The following is a 22,985-nucleotide window of genomic DNA, read 5'->3' as shown; positions in this document are numbered from 1 at the left end:
TCTGTTTTTAAAGTCTGAGGTTTTTAAGGATCTTGAGTTCCTGACTTGTAAAATGAAGTCATATACATATGTTGGCTCTGAACTTAAAAATGGAAAAATACATTATGAGTAGCTTTTAAGGATCCAAGGAATCTATACAAAATAGCACCAAAACCAAGCTAGTGAATATTCTCTCAAAGCCAGACTTTGATACTCATTATGAAGTTAGTGCTTACCTCATCATACATGAACTGAAGAGTCAAAGCAGACTTGCCCACACCACCACTTCCCACCATGATGACTTTGTGTAAGGCCAAAGAATTCTGACCTTTGGGCTTATTTGCAGCCATTGTGTGTTGTCGAGTTTTCACTGGAGGATTAAGAAGGATCTAAGAAGAACGAAAGGACAAGTAACGCTCAGTATATTCTTCCTCAGAATTCCAGTGTAGGAAAGAGATATGATGTCCCTAGGGTTCATGATACTAGTTTTCATTCTGCAGTGATTATAAACAGATGGCAAATGAAGTGTGCTCACTTAAGGAAAGAACCACTTATCAGAGAATGCCATGACAATGAAATAAGCAAATGACTCAAGGGCATTTCTCTTATAGTCATTTCCATAATGAGCTGTGACCAAACGTGGAGTTCCCAGTGCAATCACATGCTGGCAATAACAAGGTACTTGTTACACTGGAATACATTCACACAAATTATGAAAAAAGTTAAAAGAATCACTGTTTCACATTAATCCATATTGACAATACTTAGAGAGATGCTCCTTCTGATTTCAGGAATAAATAAATGACCAAAAAAAGACTGCCATGCCTTAGGTTAAGGAACTCACTGAAAGGCTTGTCATGTTACAAGACAGACCACATTCCAACAACTTGGCAACAGAACTATAGATTGAATACAACACTGCATACTCAAAAGTACCATTACTAAAACATTTGTGTTTTCTGGAGTGGACAATCTAAATTAAATACTTGGGCCTAACATGCCCTCACTTTCCTCAGACTATGCATTTGTTTAAGACATTTAGGTGTTCAGTGTGGAGAAGAACAGATTTCTACAGAAGCTGTAGTAATATGGTTTTAATAGTACTCAGTCACCTTTGGCCATGGTACTGGGCATTAGGGGAAAAAAGGCTGCAGGGTCAAGAGCAATCTCAAGTGTACATAGAGGCCCAAGCAAAGAGACTTTTTTGTTATTAGAGAATAGAAGGGATGTTTCTGACTTGTTTAGGTTACAGATAGTTTTCCTAAATTGCAGCTCACAGAACTATGCCCAACCCTGCTTACTTCCCTATCTGTGCCCATCTTTCTTAGCTCAGCTACATCAAACATATGCTGGTCTCCTTCTGTTTCTTAAATTCTTTCCTCTGCCTCTCGCCTTTGCCATGTAGTTTTCCTCTGTTTGGCATATTTTTATTTGATCTGGCTAACTTCTGGTCTCACTTTATCTGAAACTCTCAATACAAATAAGGCTTTCCCCTGCCCTGTAGTCTCAGATAACATCTGCTACGTTTCTTTTAAAGCCCTTTATCACAACTTGAAATCACTTAATTGTGTAGTTGTTCTATATGGGTCTTCTCTGGTACAGAATACTAGAAACAATCTGAGTGCAGGACCTATTTGGTTTAACTTATGCTTAATATAACCAACATGACTTGGTGAAATTAGTCATTCAGTGCATGTTTGTTCAATGAATGACTACAAATGTAGATAGCCAGACTTAACCTTGAGGAATGCTTCAGACCCAATTGATGTAAAGCAGCTACTGCTGCCTATTACAAGTAAAGGCCACAGATATGTGCCTAACATATCAGTTGTATTGGAATCTAAGAGCGAGGCCTTATTTCAAGTCTCACCCAGAAGTTATACCTATATGTCTATTTGTGACCAATACAGAAAAGCAGCAGGGCATGTAATTCAGTGGTAGGGCACTTGTCCATTACTGAAAAACATTCAAACAAACCACAATCCTAGTATTCATTTACCAGCATGAGCATGTTAACACACTTCCTTTGAGACTGCCTTCACTATACCCAGCAAAACTGAGCTCACACCATACATGCAATTTTTGATTCAGTTATTATTATTACATCATAATGATTAGAGCAGAAGCAGCTTGAACTATGAAGGTATGACAAAAAGTAATCTACATTTTTAGGCTAAGGGTTCAATACAACTCAAAGATGAAGCCCCATCTTTTCATTTGGGTACCGAGAATATGGTCATTAGATTCTGAATGATCATCACTACTCAAAAATAGTAATAATGGAGTGGGGTTGTAGCTCAGTGGTAGAGCATTTGCCTAGCATGTGCGAGGCACTGGATTCAATTCTCAGCACTGCATATAACTAAATGAATAAAATAAAGGTCCATCAAGAACATCAAGAACAACAACAACAAAAAAGTAATAATGAAAGTACTGGGCTTGGGTTATGGCTCAGTGGTAGAGCACTTGCCTAGCATGTGTGAGGCACTGGGTTCAAACCTAAGCACCACATAAAAATAAATAAACATAATAAAGGCATTGTGTCCATGTGCAACAAAAAAAATAAAAATAAAAAAAAAAAAGAAAGTACTACAGATTACTAACCAAAAATCTGAAAGATACTGCTGGTGTTTCTAAACAAATAAGAAAATGATTTCTTTTCACTATTATGATCCCAAGTTGCTGGTAGCTACAATCATTTTATGGCTATGTAACTTTTATTTTTAAAACAGTAAGTACCACATGTGCTCAGGGTGTTACCAAATCAATTAATACTCTAAGGTGTGTGTTTATGTGTGTGTGCGCGCGCGCGTGCATGCACACGCAGGGGTGGGAGGAAGTGTGGGGGGGAAGAGAGAGAGGGAGAGGGAGGGAGGGAGAGAGAGAGAGGGAGGGGGAGAGGGAGGGAGGGAGGGAGGGAGCATGAGCAAACATTAAGCAGTTACACCAAATGGGTTAAAACACTTTTTCTTCCAGAACAGTTTAAAATATAGTCTGTGACTCAGAAATAGACAAAGATTTCTAAGGACATTTTTCCAAAGTACAGACATTCCCTAATAATGATGAGTGGCACATCAGAGATTTCTAAGAGACCATCCAGGAAAAGCAATTCCCACCAAGGAAATATTCCTTGCTCCCATTAAATAAACCTGGTACTATACAACTTAGCTGCTTAATACTGGCATGTTAATATTCTGTTGCTGTGACAAAATACCTGAGAAAATCCACTTAACAGGTAAAAGATTTATTTTGGCTTGTGGTTTCAGAAGTTTAAGGACATGATTACTTGGTCATATTGTTTTTGGCCTGTGGTGAGGCAAAATATCATGAGAGAGATGGCATGGAACAGCAAACGTGCTCACCTCATGGTGGCTGGGAAGCAAATAGAGGGAGAGGAGGGGCTGGGTCCAATAACCCTTTCATAGCATGCTCCCAATCACCTAACTTCCTTACGTTAAATCACACCTGCTAAAGGTTCTATAACCTCCCAATAGTGTCAGAGGCTGGGCATTAAGCCTTCAACAAACGATCTTTGTGGGACATTGAAGATACAAACTGAAATACTAGATGTTGTTTTAAATGGTAAGCAGCCAATGCCTTTTCCTACTAGAACTTTAAAATACATACACAAATAAGAAAATTCTATTAGTCCTAAGTGCAATGAAAAAAATAAGAAGGTAATGGGATAAAGAGTTGATATAGAAGGAGGCTATCCCAGGAGTCCATGCAAGAGAGGAAAGAGATTCGGGATGCAGTGGCATTAGCAGAAATAATAAGAATACCAGCTTCACCACTATAACTAGTACAAGTATAATTACTACTACTAGCTATCCTGGAGATAACAAAAAATAAAGTGCTAGACATTATTCTGAGCACTCTGTACATGCTAACTTGAGTACCATACTCCATATATTAACAAACCTATGAGGTATATGCTATTTCAACTTCATATAATAAATAAGAAATCCAGGTCACTAAAGTTGTCCTGCTCAAGGCCAGGTTAGGATGGAGAATCAATTGACAGGATTTGCTAGTTGATTGGATGGGGGTGGGTAGCAGTGGCAGGAGTAACTTCTAAGCTTTTGGCCCAAATATCTGAATGTGTGGTGGTACATTACCTAAGATGGAGAAAGGCTAGCAAGAAACAGGTCTAAGAAAGAAATCAAAAGATCTGCCTATGTTATAGACACCTAATTGGAGTTCTTTAGTAGGAATCTGGATATTTTAGTCCAGAGTTCTGGGATCAGGATAGAGATAGAAACAAAACTTTGAATATCAATTTATAGTCTGAATTTAAATTCACAAAACTGAACAAACTAATTCTCTAAGGGAAAAGATTGAGATGAATATGAGGAAGCAGAGGAAAGGGCCCTGAGACAACATGCTAGGTTGGTTTAGAAGGAGGAAATTGAGTGATCCTAGTTATCAAAGCTTGTTAACTCAATCATGCTGAGGCTGAGACGAGATACAGTGACAAGAGAAACAGAACAGATAACTAACTGGTTACTAGTTTTGGCAAAATGGAGACTGATGGTGACTTTAGGAAGTGCTATCTCACCAATAAGGCAAGAATGGAATGGGCTAAAGAGTAGGTTTAGAAATGAACTCTTACTCTTTAAGAGGAATGGAGAAATGGGGTTAGAGTTAATATTATCAGGAACAAAGTTTGTTGTTTGGTTACTTTTTAATATTTTTAATCTTTGTAGAGTAATCATTCAAAAAGGGGGAGAATTTAATGGTGCAAAAGAGAGGGTGACTTGAGGAGCGAAGTCCCAGAATGGACCAGCAAGTGGAGACCCAGACCTTACAGAAGTAGGGATATCTCTTCCTTTGTAATGGGAAGTGAGTTCAAGCAAAGAACAAGTGATATAGGGGCAAGCAGCATCCGGATTTCTTCAATTAAAATATGATCACACACATAATTTAGTGAAGGTTGAGACTTCTAAAGCAAGCTTATTTTAGACCAATGGGACAGAATATACAGAAATAGATCTAAATATAATACTATAGTACAGTAACAAAGGTAGTATTTTAAACAGAGAGGAGAAGGATGGAAAATAATTCAATAAACGGTGTTAGGACAATTGGTGAGTTATCTGGAAAAAATAAAGTTGGATCTATTCTCCAACAACTTAAAGTCTAAGTAAATCAAAGAATTAAATGATAATAAAGGCATAGAGAGAAAAAGCAAAACCACAAAACAACTATCTTATAACTTTAGGCTGGAGAAGACCTAAAATTAAAAAGTTAGAAAATGTCTGATAAATTTTTAACTCTCAAAAGAAATTTCTACATGACAAAATCATCTATAAACTAAGTAAAAAAAAAAAAAAACTGGGGATTTTTTTCACCCATTTCATTGAAAAAATAATTTCCCTATAAAAAAAGTTACTATAACTAATATCAACAGCCGGAAACTGCGCAAAACATACAAAGAGCCTCAGAAAAGGAAATATGAACAGCTGTAAATACTTTCAATCTCACAGATAAGAGGAATACAAACAAAACTAAATTGGGACACCATTGTTTTACTCATCAGATTGATAAAAATGTTTGCAAAGGTAAGCAAATCAGCTCTCTTGGACTGTTTCTATATGGCCTATGAGTTAAGAAAAGATTTTATGTTAGGCTGTAATGGTGCACACCAGTAATCCCAGCCACTGGGGAAGTTGAGGCAGGAAGATGCCAAATTAGAAGCAAGCCTTGGCAACTTGGCAAGACCCTGTTTTAAATAAAAATAAAATGGTCTGAAAATAAAAATAAAATAAAGATATAGCTCAGTGGTAGAAAGTTCGAGTTCAATTCCTATTACCACAAAAATAAACAACAATACAATGGTTTTTGTTTCTGAGGATTATAAATAAAACAAAACCTAGAAGAATTTGAAACAGAGAATGTATGTGGCCTGGAAGCCTAAATTACTGGGCCCTTGACATAAAATATTTGTCTATCGGTGGTGTAAAGAAATAGGCACATTCCATCATGTTTGTGGAAAACGTAAATCGGATACATGGAATAATATGTCACCATAAAATATGGGGAAGCTCTATGCATTGATATAGAAGGAGCTCAAACATTAAGTGAAAAACAAAATAAGAAGTAGAAAAATGTATCTTATATACTATGAACTGCTAAAAGATAAAACCAAAAGGAATACTTAGGATATGTTTGTTTATATATTTGATAGGACATAAAAATAGTAATAGGATGTCTAGGAGAATGGAAACTGTCACTGGGAGACAGAGATGGGAAACAAACTTGTATATCACTTCGTACATTTTGACTTTTGCATCATGTTAACATACAACTTATTTTTTAAAATAAAATTAAAATTAGTCATAAATAATACAAGGCTGTTTCTTGCACTCACTTGACCTATGAGTATACTCAACGGTCTTCTTCTTTTTTAGTTGGCAATGGATCTTTTATTTTCTTTATTTATGTATGGTACAGAGGATTGAACCCAGGGCTTTATAGGTGTCAGGCAAGCACTCTACCACTGAGCTACTAGTCCAGCCCCCTTAACTACCTTCTTGACACCTTATATAAATTAAGAATGGTAGGAATGAATCTGAATTTTAATTAAAATATACCTTATACATGTGTGCATGCATTTGTATTTTTCTTCAAATGAGACAGGGATCTTTAGAGTTTCAAACTGTTCGATTTATTTGATTTCTCAATTATTTTCTACATCTTACTGTTCAACCTTTCAAACTGTTATCTTCAAATATACAGACCCTATTTGGTTATGGGTGGGCTTTAAGACTTCAACCCCACTGTTTTTCTCTGCTCTATCCATAAGCTAAATACCTGCACCATGTTCATATGGTTCACTTTAATTATAAGTTCTCCGAGTTGTTTCCTTTCTTTTTTTTCTCCCTTTTCCCCACATGCCCTTGTCCTCACCCCCTCCAAATACACTGAGTGCCTACCTTTTACAAGACACTCTTCTAGGATGTTAAGGATATGGAGTTGAATTCCACAGGCCTAGAGTTCCTGATCTCATGTATTTAGTTAACAAATGCCACACTGTACTAGTTTTCTATTGCCACTTTAACAAATAACCACAAACTCAATGGCTCAAAAAACTGAAATTGATTCTCTTATAGTTCAGATGCTAGAAATCCAAAGTGAATCAAATAAGGGTCTAAAAATCTATGTGTCACCAGGTTGATTTCTCCTGAAGGGTCCAGGGGAGAATCTGTTACTTACCTCTTTCACTTCTAGATACCACAGCAATCCTTCCTTGGCCTCTGGCTACACCACTACAACCTATGCATCTGTGGCCATGTTGCAGTATCTTCTAGTGTAGTCAAACCTCCCTGTACTCCCCACTTATAAGGACACTTGTGATACAATTAGGGCCCATCCAGATAATTCTGAATAAACTCCCTGTGTCAAAATTATTAACTTACTCTCATCTGCAAAATCCCCTTTTGCCACATAGGAGAGCATTCACAGTTCCAGCCTACCACACACAGGAAGTGTGTCAAGGAGCTTTGGACCACAAATCTCCAATTTGAACTCTAAGATATCCATATGAAACTTTAAGAAAATTTTAAAGAAATAATCTAGTTTCTAACACTTAACTAAAGAAAACTACCAAGATCTCAAAACTTCCTGTCTACCAGAACAAAACCCCCAATGTTCATTATATTTCTAGAGTTCATTATCATCTTCAGACTTCTGTAATAAAGAAGCTCATCATGAGGCTTAATCTAACAAAAACATTGGCTGGTAAAAGTTTTGAGAGATTTAAAAGCACTTCCCTCTCCTGATGTAAACAGTAAATAAGTTTCTAGTAAATCATTACCAATCACAAGCAGATAGAGGCCAAATTAGTAAAGATCTCTTAAAATTTAATGCAAAGTATTTCATATAAACAACTCACATATGACACTTCCTATCTTCATTAAGAATACCCAATCAAAAAGTTGAAGGCATTTGGATAAAATAAACAGTTTAGAAGAGTTAGAATAAACTCAACCAAAACAACAACAAAATCAAGATATACCATTCTATTTTGAAAGGATTTAGAGTGATTTAGGCTTAGGTTTATAACCAGGCCCAGATAAAATCACAGGTGTATTTTCATAGCTGTTTATAGAACAGATGACATTAATACTATTTAATGTTCTCAGAGAAAAATTTCAAGTTCCTTCTGGAAAGCTAGCCTAACATTAATGCAAAGTCCTAACAAAAGAAAGCAGACTGACTGACTTATCATGTGAATATAATATAAAATTTCTAAATAAAAATGTAAACAAAGAGAATCCAGCATATTAAAAGACTGAATCAAGTGACCAGGTGGGAGTCAACCAGTCATGCAAGACTATTTTCTCAACTTTTTATATTTTGTAATACTATTGGAGCTATAAGCTTATATATAACTGGAATTCTGAAATGAATCAGAGCTGTCACTTAATAAAAACGAATATTGATTAAGGAGTTCCTATTTTTAATCCCAGTTCTGCTTCTGATGGATTGATTTTGAGCAACTGACTTCTCTGAGCTCATTTTGAGCTGCAAAATAGAGGAAACAGTCCAGACCAGTGCTGTGCAATAAAACTCACAACTGATGGTAATATTCTCTGTTCTGTCCAATATGGAAGTTACTAGCTAAATGTGGTAAATGAATGCTTGAAATGTGGCTGGTATAACTAAGGAACTGAATTTTAAATTTTATTTAATTCTAATTAATTAAAATAGCTACTGACTAATGGCTACCATAATGGATAAGAGAAGTTTAAACTCCCTTTTACTCTTTCACTTAGCAAGCATTTGAGTGCCTACAATATTCCAAGCATCAGGGAAGGTGGGAAGGTGGGTCCTTATAATCAATGTCTTCGTCCTCAAGGAGTTAACAGAAAAAGACTACATGAGACCTGCTGATGCGTGTGCTTTAATAAGCATATGCAAAAAACACCATGTACTCCCAGAAGAAAAAGCAATAACTGAAAGCACATTATCTCTAAAGTCCTCTCTCGCTTTAAGATTATATGAATTAAATTCAACAAGTATCTATGAACACCTATTCTCTGTCTAGCTTTTTTTTTTTTTTAATTAGTTCTATCTCAGTTCAGCATTTTCACCCAGAGGTAGCACTAACAAGTACTATCAGCACTCTCATTTTGTTGATTGATTGATTCAATATTTAGTATCCTCAGAGTGTGTTTTAATTTGTAATTGACATACTGTAAATGGACACCTAGTGTGATGTTTCAATACATGGACACAATATGGAATGATCAGATCAGGATAACTGGCATATCAGCTCAAACATTTATCGTTTTTTTCACATTAGTATTTCATTTTTTTAATATTTATTTTTTAGTTATAGTTGGACATGATACCTTTATTTTATTTATTTATTTATTTATTTATTTTTTAAAGAGAGAGTGAGAGACAGTGAGAGAGAGGGAGAGAGAGAGAATTTTAATATTTATTTTTTAGCATTTGGCGGACACAACATCTTTGTTTGTATGTGGTGCTCAGGATCGAACCCGGGCCGCATGCATGCCAGGCGAGCGTGCTACGGCTTGAGCCACATCCCCAGCCCACATGATACCTTTATTTATTTATTTTTATGTGGTGCTGAGGATCAAACCCAGGGTCTTGCACATGCCAGGCGAGCACTCTACTGCTGAGCCACAACCCTAATCTCATTCTGGATTTAAAAAAAAAAAAATGTTTCTGTCTTTTTAGTGAGTTTTAAGAGTTGTTTATATATTTAGTGAGTTTTAAGAGTTGTTTATATATATCCTTTATCAGAAATGTATTTTGAAAATATTTTCTTCCACTTTGTGGTTTATCTTTTCATTTTCTTAACCTGATTTCTGTCTTTAACTTTGATGATGTCCAATTGAACAGTTTTTTTTTTTAATGTTTCATGCTTTTAGTGTCCCAAAAATCTGACAATTTTTAAGGGTCAAGGAAGCTACTATATTATGACTATTTATAATTAAAGCTTTATCATTTAGTTATTAAAAAGAGAAGGTTATTAATTATTAAAAAGAGAAGATGGAAGAAAGACCAGACAAAATATAATATTCAGTAGTAACTGGCAACCTAAACCTTTAGCAGTTCCTTCATCCACTTAAAAATATGCAATCAAATTTTGTAGGAACAAATATTCAAAGTAAGAAAGTTCCTGAGATATTGTTTCACTTTTGAAATGCAACAACTTAATATTTTTAAATTAACCTGAATAAGGAGAACACAAAGTAAGAAAAAGAATAAACTAAGTAAAGAAATATTGTTTTAAGGGCATGGTAGTTGAAAAGCTGCTTTAAGATAGCTTTATACTGAGAAAAAACTTTTTAGTTTGAGTAAGTCCCATTTGTTAATTCTAGTTGTTAACTCTTGCGCTATGGGTGTCCTATTGAGGAATTTGGAGCCCGAGCCCACAGTATGTAGATCATAGCCAACTTTTTCTTCTATCAGACGCGGTGTCTCTGATTTGATATAAGGGGAGTAACTAAGGACAGAGTAGAGACGAAGAGCAGGAGAAGATTAACATTAATAGGGATGAGAGGGGGGAGGGAAAGGGAGAGAGAAGGGGAATTGCATGGAAAGGGAAGGTGATCCTCAGGGTTATACAAAATTACATACAAGAGGAAGTGAGGGGTAAGGGAAGAATAATACAAGTGGAAGAAATGTTTTACAGTAGAGGGGGTTGAGAGAGAAGAGGGGAGGGGAGGGGAGGGGAGGGGAGGGGGGATAGTAGAGGTTAGGATAGAGAGCAGAATTCATCAGACACTAGAATGGCAATATGTAAATCAATGGAAATGTAATTGATGTAACTGATGTGATTCAGCAATCTGTATACGGGGTAAAAATGGGAGTTCATAACCCTTTTGAATCAAACTGTGAAATGATATATCAAGTTAGATGTAATGTTTTGAACGACCAACAATAAAAAAAAAAGATAGCTTTATACTTTGCATTATCTGCAAAATTAGGTTTGTTTCACTTGCCAAACAAGATGTCAGACATCAAAGCAGACCTTTTTTGGATCCTACTGACTCAGCCACCTGAGCTGCGAAGTATACGACCTCACCTAGCGAAGCATGGAACCTTAAAATCAGAAAGCTTCAAATTACTTTACCTCTCTGAAACAGTTAAGATTAATAAAACAGCACATACAAACTACCTAATACATAAGTATTTATAAAAGCTAACTTAATCATTTTGGCATCTTTTTAGAATCTCCTACTTTTATATGCAACACAGCCTGCAGTCAGTACAAAATTACCAAAAGTAGCAAAAAGGTAAAGCCCTTACCATGGTTAAAATGAATGAAAATTTTCTAGAACACATGAGAAAATTATGGCTAAATGAGACTTGAAAGGCAAAGCATTAGCAAACCAAATGAACCTGAGAATGATGGTGAGAAGTGATGCCATACAAAGAAAAAGATCTAGAAATGAACTCTGTAAGCTACATATTTAGATTTTTATACTTAGGGCAATGGAGAACACTAGGAATTTTAAAGTGAGAGTCTATTATTTAGAAGGCAAAAACAAGTGGAGACTAGAGAGTGATAATGACTCTGGACTATGGGGGAAGGATGGATGGATTCCAAGGATATTAAGAAAAAAAAGAAAGAATCAACCAAACTAGGGGATAAATTACATACAAGTGGTGAAAGGAAGAGAGCATTCAAGCCAAATAATCAACTTTCTGGCTTGAGTGGAAATGAGTAAGAAGGGAAACAGAGCAGCTTTCTGGGCTTAAGGTTGTGGGTGGGAGTGAGAGAAGAGCTGATGCAAGAAAACAATGGAAATCAGCACTGACCTTTATTTATTTTTTTTGAAGTACTGGGGACTGAACCCAGGGACACTCTACCACGGAACTACATCCCCAGCCCCTTGAGATGGCCTTGGCTAAGTTGCCCATGCTGGTAATTTGACCCTGAGATCCTCCTGCCCCAGCCTCCCAAATAGCTGGAGCTAGAGGATGCACAGCTGGGCCCAGACACTGTTGATATTTTAAAATATCAAAATATTTTAAAAGAAGAATATAAGTATTTCTTAAGTATAAGCAGTTTTGGTACACCAGCCCCAGTGGTTTTGCCACCACATGACTCTGAATGTTTTCAGCAATACTGGGAAGTAACAGAGTAGAACCTCAAAGATGGAGAGTAAGACCAATAAGCTGGTATTTACTTACAACTATTTTAACATTTGTCCTTAAATTGTGCTTTTAAAATTAAGCTGATGTAGTTTAGGAAAATATTAATAATTGTTAATTCAAAATAAGTTGCTGATGTAGTTTAGAAAAGTACTAATAATTACTAATTGTAAAGAATATACATATATATTGAATTTTGAATCATGTGAATATATATTTGAAAATTAAATACATTTTTTTTACTAAATTTAACAGCCACAAAGTTGAAAAAAAAAAATTCAAGCTGGAAGTGTAAAAAAAAAATCTAATTTTAAAAAGTATGATTTACATTCTGTGCATGAGCTATAAATTAAGTGTATACATAGTCCACTTGTTTCTCTTATTGATATACTTATGAAGTTGATGTTACCTAATTTGTTAATTAAAACAATTCAATCAGAATAAAACATCTAGACCAACCATATTTGAATTATTGAACTTGAAAATAAGTAGAATAGTAAAGGCCTTAGGTTCAATCCCCAGTAACTGACGCAGGGGGCAGTTACTTGTCTAGTACTCGAATATAACCATATACTGAAAAAATATTAATAAAAGGTTGATTACTAAACAGTATTAGCATGTGAAATTTTTTAAAAGAACAATCTAAGTAAGGTTTCTGATTTATAAAAAGATATGTTACATTTTGCTTTGTAATACATGTTCTCTCTTTGTATAGTGGACTCTCTGATCTTTTAATTTGCCCTTGGATTTCTTTGTCATTTTTTTCTTATGCCCATCAATATATAGTCAGGTACTGTACTGGGCATTGAGAGGGACTGGAGTGGGGTTATTTAGATATCAGGATCCCTAGCTTTATGGGTTTTAGAATCAAGTACAGAAATGCAAACAATGCAGGTGGGTGGTGTATTAAATTGTAATATACAATTTTGTCTTCTGCATCCCATCCTTCTTAAGTCACACTTTTCGGTTGTTTTGTTGACTTCAAATCTGTAATTTTATTTTTTTGAGACATGTTTTGTTATGTTGTCTAGAATGGTCCTGCACTCATGGGCCCAAATGATTCTCTTGCCTCAGTGTCCTAAGTAGCTGGGACTTTAGGCATGTGCCACCATACTCCGCCATAACTAATTTTTAATGGTTATGTAATCTATCATCCTGCAAATTTACAGCAGTTTATTCACCAAATTCCACAATATAATGCTGTTTTAAAATTCCTTAATATTATAATAGATGACCACCTATTTCTTCATCTAAAATGTTTTCAATGAGACAGATTCTAAGAAATAGAAATGAATGAATGGATTAAGGTTCATCACACAAATTGTTCAATTGCTCTTTCAGAGTAGTGTACCCTAGTATCTACAATTGTTCACAACATCTTACTAGCAATGGGTAATTTTGTTAAAATCTGTCAATTATATGCAGGGAAGAAGATCTGTTATTTCTAATTATATCTTGGATTACTTAAAGAGGGTAAGCATTTTTTCTAAGCATTTATATATTTTGTGAATTATTAGTCCATATATTTACTCACCTGGCAACAGGATGTGATGTATTGTATTTTATGTAATTTCATGTCACCCGTCTGTTTTCTTTTTTTCTGGCTCTCCTAGTTCACTGAGCAGTTTTCTCTCTGACTGAGTAGATCTGCTTGCCACAACAGATCAGGAAGAGACCATATATGTTCATATGGCTTCACTTTATGATCAATGGACAGTGAACAAATCTGACAGGTTGGATTTCTTCTCTAAATATCAAAACATGGAGAGTTTATCAAGTGCTAACATTTTCATTAGAACTCTATAGTTTTCCCAGACTGAAAGTTCAAAAAGAAATTGTTTTTGGAAGTTGATTTCCAAAGTTAGCATGGGAACTGATGTTGCCATCATTGTATGGGTTGCCTGTGTAGGTAGGATATACAGCTGGCTTTTAATATAAACCCCTTTAATTAATATCATATTCTATTACCTCTTCTGTTCTCTGTTCCTATGAGCTCATCATTAAGGTTTCTTCAGGACTCCAAGAGAAAAATAGATTCCATTAGCCATCCTCACTCATGGGTATGCTGAACTGGGGTTTCCTCCACCCCTCTTCAACTATTAACATCATCTTCTAGAACCAGTAAAGTCTCTGCTTTGCTGATGGTCACTCCATCTGTTCCCATCCTCAGTGCTGTTATGGCTTTACAAATTTCCATCTGTAAATTTTTTCTGTCATTTTCACAGGGAGTTGGGGATGAGAGGAGACAGATGCCTGAATTTAGTCTATTGGCTTTCACTACAAATTTGAGTTAAAATCCTGATGAGACTGGATTTGGAACACTCAAATATTTCAAATTTGCAACTATGAAAATTCTCAAAGACTTTCAATTAGGGCTGGGGATGTAGCTCAGGCGGTAGCGCACTCGCCTGGCATGCATGCGGCCCGGGTTCAATCCTCAGCACCACATACAAACAAAGATGTTGTGCCCGCCGATAACTAAAAAATAAATATTAAAATTCTCTCTCTCTCTCTCTCTCTCTCTCTCTCTCTCTCTCTCTCTCTCTCTACCTCTCTCTTTCTTTAAAAAAAAAAAAGACTTTCAATTAAAATTAGCTTGCGCTTTAAAGAATACTACTATTTGGCACCACCTTTAAAAATAAGTCAGTTTCCTAATATGGATGATCAAAAAAATTATGAAAAGTTTCACTAGATTAGGCACTCTCAGCATAAAAAGGCATGGGAATGGGTACAATGGGATAGAAAAGAAAGGAGAGCCAGTATTCTTCACTGCAGTTAGGAAAGGCTAAAATGACTTTTTTTTTTCCCTCTCAAAATATTTTTTTCACAGCAGTGGGACAGGTTGGCTAACATTCAAAATTTATATGAGGACATACTGATCAATCAAGACCTTGAAAGTTACCCACTAAAATTATTTTTACTAACCAGGAATTTAAAACTGAAGATTGACTCTAGAGCCAAAAAGATTCCCTTTGTGCCAATTAATCTTTACTAAAATCCTCTTAAATATTACCTGCTGAAATACTACCTTGTGGAACTGTGGTTGAATAATGAATTCTTTTTAAGGAATAACAGGGAGGAAAACAAAGAGGAAAGAAAGGAAGGAAACAGAGGGGGATAATATAAAGTAGTAATTTAAAATTCTGACTTGCTACACATAGCAACATACACCTGTCCAGTGAGGTTAACATCTTGGTATATAGTATAAAAAAGATGCTTACTGTATACCAAAGTATACAGTAAATGCAAATGTTACTTTTTATATTTAAAAAAATCCCCTGACAATGAATATAATAAACTTACTACCTGAAATTACGTTTAATGATTACTATCACCAGTTGAATTTTCTATCACACATCTGTTTATCCCAAGCTCATTTTCATGGATTATCTTGAATGTGGTTGTACTCCAAATCCTACCATCAGTGTTGATCACTCCCTGACAGGCACAGGCACCTGTAGAATTTGAGCTCAACACTTTTTCATGATTTTACAGGTAACTCATGCTCAACATATAAAACTTGGAGAGTGAAGGGAAGAGGGGAAATGTTACCTTGTTACCTCTCTGGCCCTATCACCAAATATTAAAATTTTTATCTTCTTTTAAGACCATTTTGTACAGAGCATTCAACCAACCATACCGCTTAGGGACTGGTGGGAAAATACCAAGGAAAGCAGAAGTCAGGGGAGAAAAAAGGGATATTTAAAAAACCCACAATACCTAGAAAAGACAGTATCCCTGGGGGAAAATGTCCATGTCAGACATCTTTTCAACTATTTAACTAACTCCGAATTCTCTCAGAATAACTTTATATCTGTTTTCCACATTTAATGGGTGAGGAAACTGAGCCAGAGAGAACTTTAAAAACATGTCCAGGGTCACATTATTGATGTGAAGTCTGAAAAAAAAAAATTCCAGATCCTAAGTGATTACCATCTAAACATTTCTATGGCTATAGAAGAGGCAAGAACGAATTGAAATTGTACAAGGATTGGAGCCCAGATAGTTTTACAGGAAATTTCTTCTAAACAAAAAAGGTAATTCTCACAGGTAGCAGAGAAAAGCTATCTAAATCATTTTACAAAGTCAGTGATGTTGCCAGGCATGGTAGCATACACCTGTAAACCCAGGTAACTGGGAGGCTGAGATAGGAAGATCACAAGTTCAAGGACCACTTGCCAATTTAGTGAGACCCTGCCTCAAAGAAGGTGGTGGTGGGGGGGGGGGTTATAGCTCAGTGGTACAATACCCCTGGGATTAATCTGCAATACCACAAATAAACAAAGTGAGGCCAAAATAGCAACAATCACACACAAAAAAACCTATTACAACCTTATTTATAGATGTAGAAATTTCATAAAAAACCAACACCTAAATCTTATTTCTCAGTAAAAGAATAATTCATCTGGGCATGGTGGCACACACCTGCAATCCCAGTGAGTCAGGAGGCTGAGGCAGGAGGATCATGAATTTGAGGCCAGCCTCAGGAACCTGGCAAGAATTTATCTCAAAATAAAAAGGAATGGGGACGTAGCTTAGCATTCCTGAATTCAGTCCCCAGTATCATCATCATATCATCATCACTACCCATTATAGTTTAGTATCTTTTATTGCAGAAATGAAATATGAGTTTACTATTAAGAATTGTATGGCTGAGAAAATGGCACACATCTGTAAAAAGTGATTTGAGAGGCTGAGGCAGGAGGATTACAAGTTTAAGACCAGTCCTAGGAACTTAGCAGATGCTATCTTATAATAAAAAAGGTTGGTGAGGTAACTCAGGGGTAGAGAATTTGCCTAGCATGTAAGAGGCCATGGTCTTATTCCCTAGCACAGATGAGAGTGAGCAAGAGAAGGAGAGCATGCATACACACACATGATATTAAAATACTATCTCTTGAGTAGGCCCAGTGAGAAAATCCACATTATCAATGCAAGAAAAAAAGACATTAGATAAAATTCAGTATTCCTTCAAAATAAAAATTCTTGAGTTAAACACTAGCAGCTGCACTTTGTGAAGTGTATGCATGTGTGTATTTCTAATGAAATGCATCACAAATTTGAAAAATATTTTTGTACAGACGCCACACTAAACAGTATTTTTAAAAAGTACATGCTTGGGGATGTAGCTCAGTGGTAGAACACTTGCTTAGAATATGTGAGACCCTAGGTTCGATCCCCAGAAGCAAAGGGAAAAACAAAGTATATGTCCCTAAAGCCAGCAAACTAGAACATGATAAAGTTAGAAGAATGCTCAGAGAAGTCTCTTTTTTATGTTTTACAACTCTTTTCTTTAGTTGCCAATAAACTTAAAAAAATTTGCTCATAATTTTGGGTTTATCTAGAGCCCATTCATATAGAGAATATAAAACACTGGCTAATAAGAGCAGATCACCAAATTATCATGAGTAAAGGAAGATATTTGCTGTTCAAAAAAATTTCCTTCACCTTCTCTCGAACACATTAAAATTATAAATCCTGGAGGTATGTTGCATTGAGAGTCATTAAGATAAGTTAACAATGAACTGTGGTCCACTTACAAGTGTTTTATGAAAAGGCAAAAGTGTATTTGGAATGTACAAAATCCTAAATTTAAGTCATATAAAAGATAATGTGAAGTTACAAGGTAGAAAAACAAAAAAGACCCAGAAATTCCATGAAGAGCTCCTATAGTACCTAGAGTTTTCATCCTAAGATTGAGTGCTAATAAATCTTAATTTGTGACTTGATCATGTTAAAATTAAAAACAAATTAATTTATGGAGTCATAAGCTGTTGTAGGTGGCGCATGCCTGTAATTACCGCAATTTAGGAGGCTGAGGCAGGAGGATCACAAGTTCAAGGCCAGCTTCAACAAGTTAGAGAGACCGTAAGCAGCTTAGTGAGACCCTATCTCAAAATAAAAAATAAAAAGAATTGGGGATGTGACTCAATGGTAAAGCACCCCTGGGTTAAATTCCAGTACCAAAAAAAAAGAAATTATTGTAACACTAAGCAAGAGGTAGGCAAAAATATACCTAGACTGTATGGGGTGGTGAAAGGGACAGAGTGGTAGTTAAGAAAGAAGAGAGGCAGAGTCATGGATGCCACAGTGCAAATCATTATTATGTCTGGGGTTACAGGTGGACTGATGTTGGCAGAAGAGACCAGAGAACATTAATTTTAGACAAGCTCCACATTTAGCAATTATGTATGTGTTCAAAGAAGGGACAATCTTCTTTAGTTGTTTTCTAACAGGAAGAATATGGACTAGAATGCATGTCCTATTGCTCTAATTTAGAGAGGGAGGGGGGAAAAGGGAGGGAGAAAGAGATATTGGGGGGGGGCCTTCTTTTAAGGAGTTTATGTGGTATAGTCTTGGCTCATCAGGAATGATCTGGTTTCACACAGACTGGGCAGCAGGCCTAGGCACAAATAAACCTCCCATCTTTTAAAGTTTTATCACTGGAAATCAATCACATATTTGAAATTCAAATATTAAACATGTTCATCTAAATTCAAAATAGTGGCTGCAAGGAAAGTTGCATCACCTTATTATCATTTAAGGCTTACAGGCTTTAATTAACATAGAGACCAGTTCAATTGCTAAACAGGTAATGTTTTAGAAGGTCCAATTCTCACAAATAGTAGGCTTTTCATGGGGACCTCCTACAACACAGTACTATTTTTTTAGTACACTTGTCTACTTCTTCCAATTTTATAATATGATATGATTTTAACAAGCTGTTTTCATTTTTACCAAGATGTTTCACTGCAAGATTTTTTTTAAGTAAATATAACAAAACTGAAAAACTTTTTTAAAGAAGGAAGCTTTAAAAAAATCATTCATTCATTTCTCATATGTGGAAATAAGGGCTCAGAAGAAACACAAGAAGTTTTACAGAATTGTTGTGGAGTTACAATTGGAACTGTTCCAGGATGATGAGATTCAAGAGTCAGATCGAACATATTTGTTTTACTTAGAGTGGAACTAGTACCCTCTCATAGGCTTCCATATTCAGCAATGTGTCATACTAGAGAACTGAGTTTAAGTAACTGAGCCTGAATTGAACTTCCTGCAGAACTGGCCACAAAATGATCCAGAGGTTTCATGTTGTGTTAGGTGTTCAAACACATAAGCTACATTCCCAACCCTTTTTAAACTTTGAGACAGGGTCTCACTAAATTGCTGAGGTTGACTTTGAACTTTCGATCCTCCTGTCTCAGCCTCTGGAGCTGCTAGGATTACAGGTGAGAGCCACTGCACCTGGCCGAACACATGGTCTTGGTTGCACAGCGACAGGTGCTTTATGAAGATACAGACATGTTTCAGTAGACTCTTTCACAACAAGACATCCAGTTGTCAGACAATTAGTTGCAACTTATAAACCACTTTTTTCCATTTCTGGTTTCTTGCTGCTGTCACACATCAGTAATGGCCTTGTAACTAATCCCAAATTAGTTGAGCCTTGACTCTGAAGGTTTGAAAAGAAGAAAAAGATTAAAGCTGTTACATGCTATTTTATAAGATTTCAATTGAGAATTACAAGCATGACCAGATGACATCTGTATTTGTTAAATTTCAGTAGAATAAATTCTTAAACCTATAGTTTCCACTCTCATAACCCAAGAAACATTTTGAATTGCTAGTTACATTTCAGATGACAGGATGTAACTATAACGAATAGAGCATGATAATGCATGTAAAATAGCACAGTATAGATTTAAATACCAAAGTAACCACAAAGTTCCTTATATGAATGTTGCCTACATTTTTATGTAAGCTCAACCTATCACATTAAAAAGTGATATTAGTTTGACACACATTGCTAAAATCTTCAGACTGCACATGGTTATAAATTAAAGTCTCAATTCCTTAATACAATTTCCCATGTGATCTGACACTGCTCATTTTCCTTTTTACTCCTTGCCCCTTAAACCTTTTATACTTTGATCCGGGTATGTTGTACAATTTCTACTAATGTAATTTGTAATCAATTTGGGTACATTTAGGTTAAATGATAACAAGCAAAATGGACACGTAGTAGCTAAACAGTGGAAGATTAACAGACCCTGTAGGGACTGGCAGGACATGATATGAATTAAAAAACAGAAGGTACACTTGAAATTAATTTATATGAATTACAATATTTTTGAAACTCTATTTTCATATCTACATATCATTCTAAATAGGAATAATAGGCTGAATTTACAGCATGAAGAATAGATTAAGGCATGGGAAAAGAAAACATTGTCTATCAAGTTTACTTAACTGATATTCTATATAAATTTTAGAATTTTATTTGTAACACCTTTACTGAAGTACAACATATAATAAATTGCACATATTGAAAAAATTTGTACAATTGTAATTCTTCCCTTCCCCTTCACTTCTTCTCCCCATACAATGATCTGCTTTCTGTAATTATAGTCAGAATTTTCTAGAGCTGTATAAATTTGAAATTATACAATATAGACTGCTTCTCTTATACTGACTTCTTTAGAACTTTAAATGATTTTTCTTTCCTTCTTTCATTTCTTTCTTTCCTTGGTACCTGGGGTGCTCAACTATTGCATTACATGCCCTGCCCTTTATATTTTCAGTTTTAACACAGGGTCTTGCTAAGTTGCCAAGGCTGACCTTGAATTTGCAAGTCTCCTGCTTTTAGTCTCTCAAATCACTGGGATTACAGGTATATGCCACTGTGCCTGGCAAATTTAATTTTTAAACTGATACATAAAACTGTACATATTAATGTGGAAATATGTACTGTTCTGATTTTTTTCTTCCAGCATAATTTTGAGAATCATCCATTTTGCTTGCATTAATAGTTCATTTCCTTTTATTGCTAAGTAGCATCCTACAGTATAGATATTCTGTAATTTGTTACCCAATCACTCATTAATGAACATTTAGGTTGTTTATTGTTTTCAACATCTGTTGACAAATGGGTCAAAGGCAATACAGTAATGAAAAGATAATCTTTTCAGTAACGATGCAGGGACAATTAAATATCCATACATGAAAAAATGAACCTTATAGCATATAAAAAGTAACTGAAAATGGACTATTCTAAATGTAAAAACTGTCAGGGGTAGCACTGCATGCCTGTAATGCCAGAAAATCGGAAAACTGAGGCAGGAGGATTGCAATTTCAAGGCTAGCCTTAGCAACTTAGCAAGGCCCTGTCTCAAAATAAAAAATAAAAAGCACTGGGATATAATATAGCTCAGTGGTAGAGTGCTTCTGGGTTCAATCCCTACTATAGCATTAAAAAAACAAAAACAAAACAAAAAACAAAAAACCCTAAATAAATATAAAACCTAAAATCACAAAACTTCTAGGAGAAAGCACAGAATTAGTTATGAGACTTTCATTTAGATACTGATTTCTTAGTTTCAACACCAAAGGTAAAATCTATAAAAGATCAAATGGAGAAAATAGACTTCATGAAAAATTAAAACTTCTTTTCTTTAAAATACTGTTTAAGAAAACGAAAGGATAAGCCACAGACTGAGAGATAATTTTTAGAATTTAAAGCTAGAACTACTGTGGAAAAGACAAAAATAGGCAGATTTTGGCTCACTAGCAGGATCTTTCTGATTACTTATTACTATAAAAAAAATGAGCTGTAAGGGTTCATCAAAGAATTCAAGCAGAGAAACAAAGGGGGTTGGAGTCTGAGTTCCTTCTTATTCTATATACATACTTTAGCTATTTCTAAGATGACCAATTTAATGCATACTTGATATAGTATTATTCAATGATAAAAAGAAGCAATTATATTCTTGATCCATACACTTCAATCAAAATATTTTTAATTAAAACATAAATAGGGTGAGATGAATATGTCCATTAAGGTAAGGGAAGTTGTTTAAATAAAACTTTTGTGCAGTGTTTACTCTCTTCTGACTGTTTCCCAGGTCAGAGTGGTTTTTTTGGTGGTTTCATGGCATTCCAATCATAAATACTATCCGTGCTTCTCACTACATTAATTATTAGGAGATTTTCTACAACAGAGTTATCTTTTTCATCTGCAAATAACTAGTATATACATATGCATTTAAAAAAGAACACTAGAAAATGACTTTGAAGTTCATCATTATTGGTAAAATTCTGAGTTATCCTTGGCCCTCTTTCACAGGAACAGGAACCCTATTCAATATTCCTGATTTAAAGGGATGAGCAGGGAAGGGAGTGCCAGCAAAGCAGACAAGTCAGACTGTTAACACACCTGATAAGGCTATGCTATATTGCTTGAAATTACAATATAATGCACTAAGGACAAATAAACACTGGATTTAGAAGCTAAATCAGCTTTTATGAGATCTCTATTCAGACCCCCCATTAAAATAAAATTATCTGAGATAATTCTGCTGAGTTGAAGAAACATTTCAAGCAATTTTTTATAATAAATTAATACAACCATATTTATTTTATATAAGGTTTGACTACAATAAAAATTTGCTCTTCTAATAAGACAGTCATTTACTAAAATCACTGCATAGCAAGCAGCAAATCTCTGCAAAACTTGCTTCTTATCTCATGTGATGGATATTAGAATTGCTATATTCTTATGCCCAAAAAAACAGATGTATATAACATATTTATAGTGACTGCACTGTATTTGTAATTAACTGAGACTATGAATATCCCAGTCTTCCCTGAGAACCTAATAAAAGTCAACGGACCATAATCCAGAAGCTCTACTGTGTTCCTATTTTAAAACTAATATAAATGTTACAGATCTTAAATCCAGTTCCTTTTGCCAAACTCGCATGTAAATTATTAGTAAGAAATGATATTTAGAAGGACAAAATGGCTATCAGAATCATGGTTGTGCACAGAGAATTAATGATAGATATTTATTGTAACATTATTCATAATCACAA

The 22,985-nt window shown here is 35.2% G+C and overlaps 1 protein-coding gene across 3 annotated transcripts in view; it reads right to left on the bottom strand.

The window, feature by feature from the left end:
• The window catches only part of Rala (RAS like proto-oncogene A), a 61,527-nt gene that overhangs the window by 17,879 nt on the left and 20,663 nt on the right, over positions 1 to 22,985 (bottom strand). For all 3 annotated transcript variants that reach the window (XM_026387634.2, XM_026387635.2, XM_077796794.1), the window contains exon 2: positions 216 to 368. In XM_026387634.2, the coding sequence (XP_026243419.1) occupies positions 216 to 329 (114 nt within the window). In that variant the 5' untranslated portion in view covers positions 330 to 368. The remainder of the gene's footprint in view (positions 1 to 215; positions 369 to 22,985) is intronic.

This window comes from Urocitellus parryii, chromosome 3, assembly GCF_045843805.1.
Source record: "Urocitellus parryii isolate mUroPar1 chromosome 3, mUroPar1.hap1, whole genome shotgun sequence".
NCBI classification, from domain to species: domain Eukaryota; kingdom Metazoa; phylum Chordata; class Mammalia; order Rodentia; family Sciuridae; genus Urocitellus; species Urocitellus parryii.
Note: the sequence above shows the minus strand (reverse complement) of the source record. Positions and strands in the feature narration are given on the sequence as shown.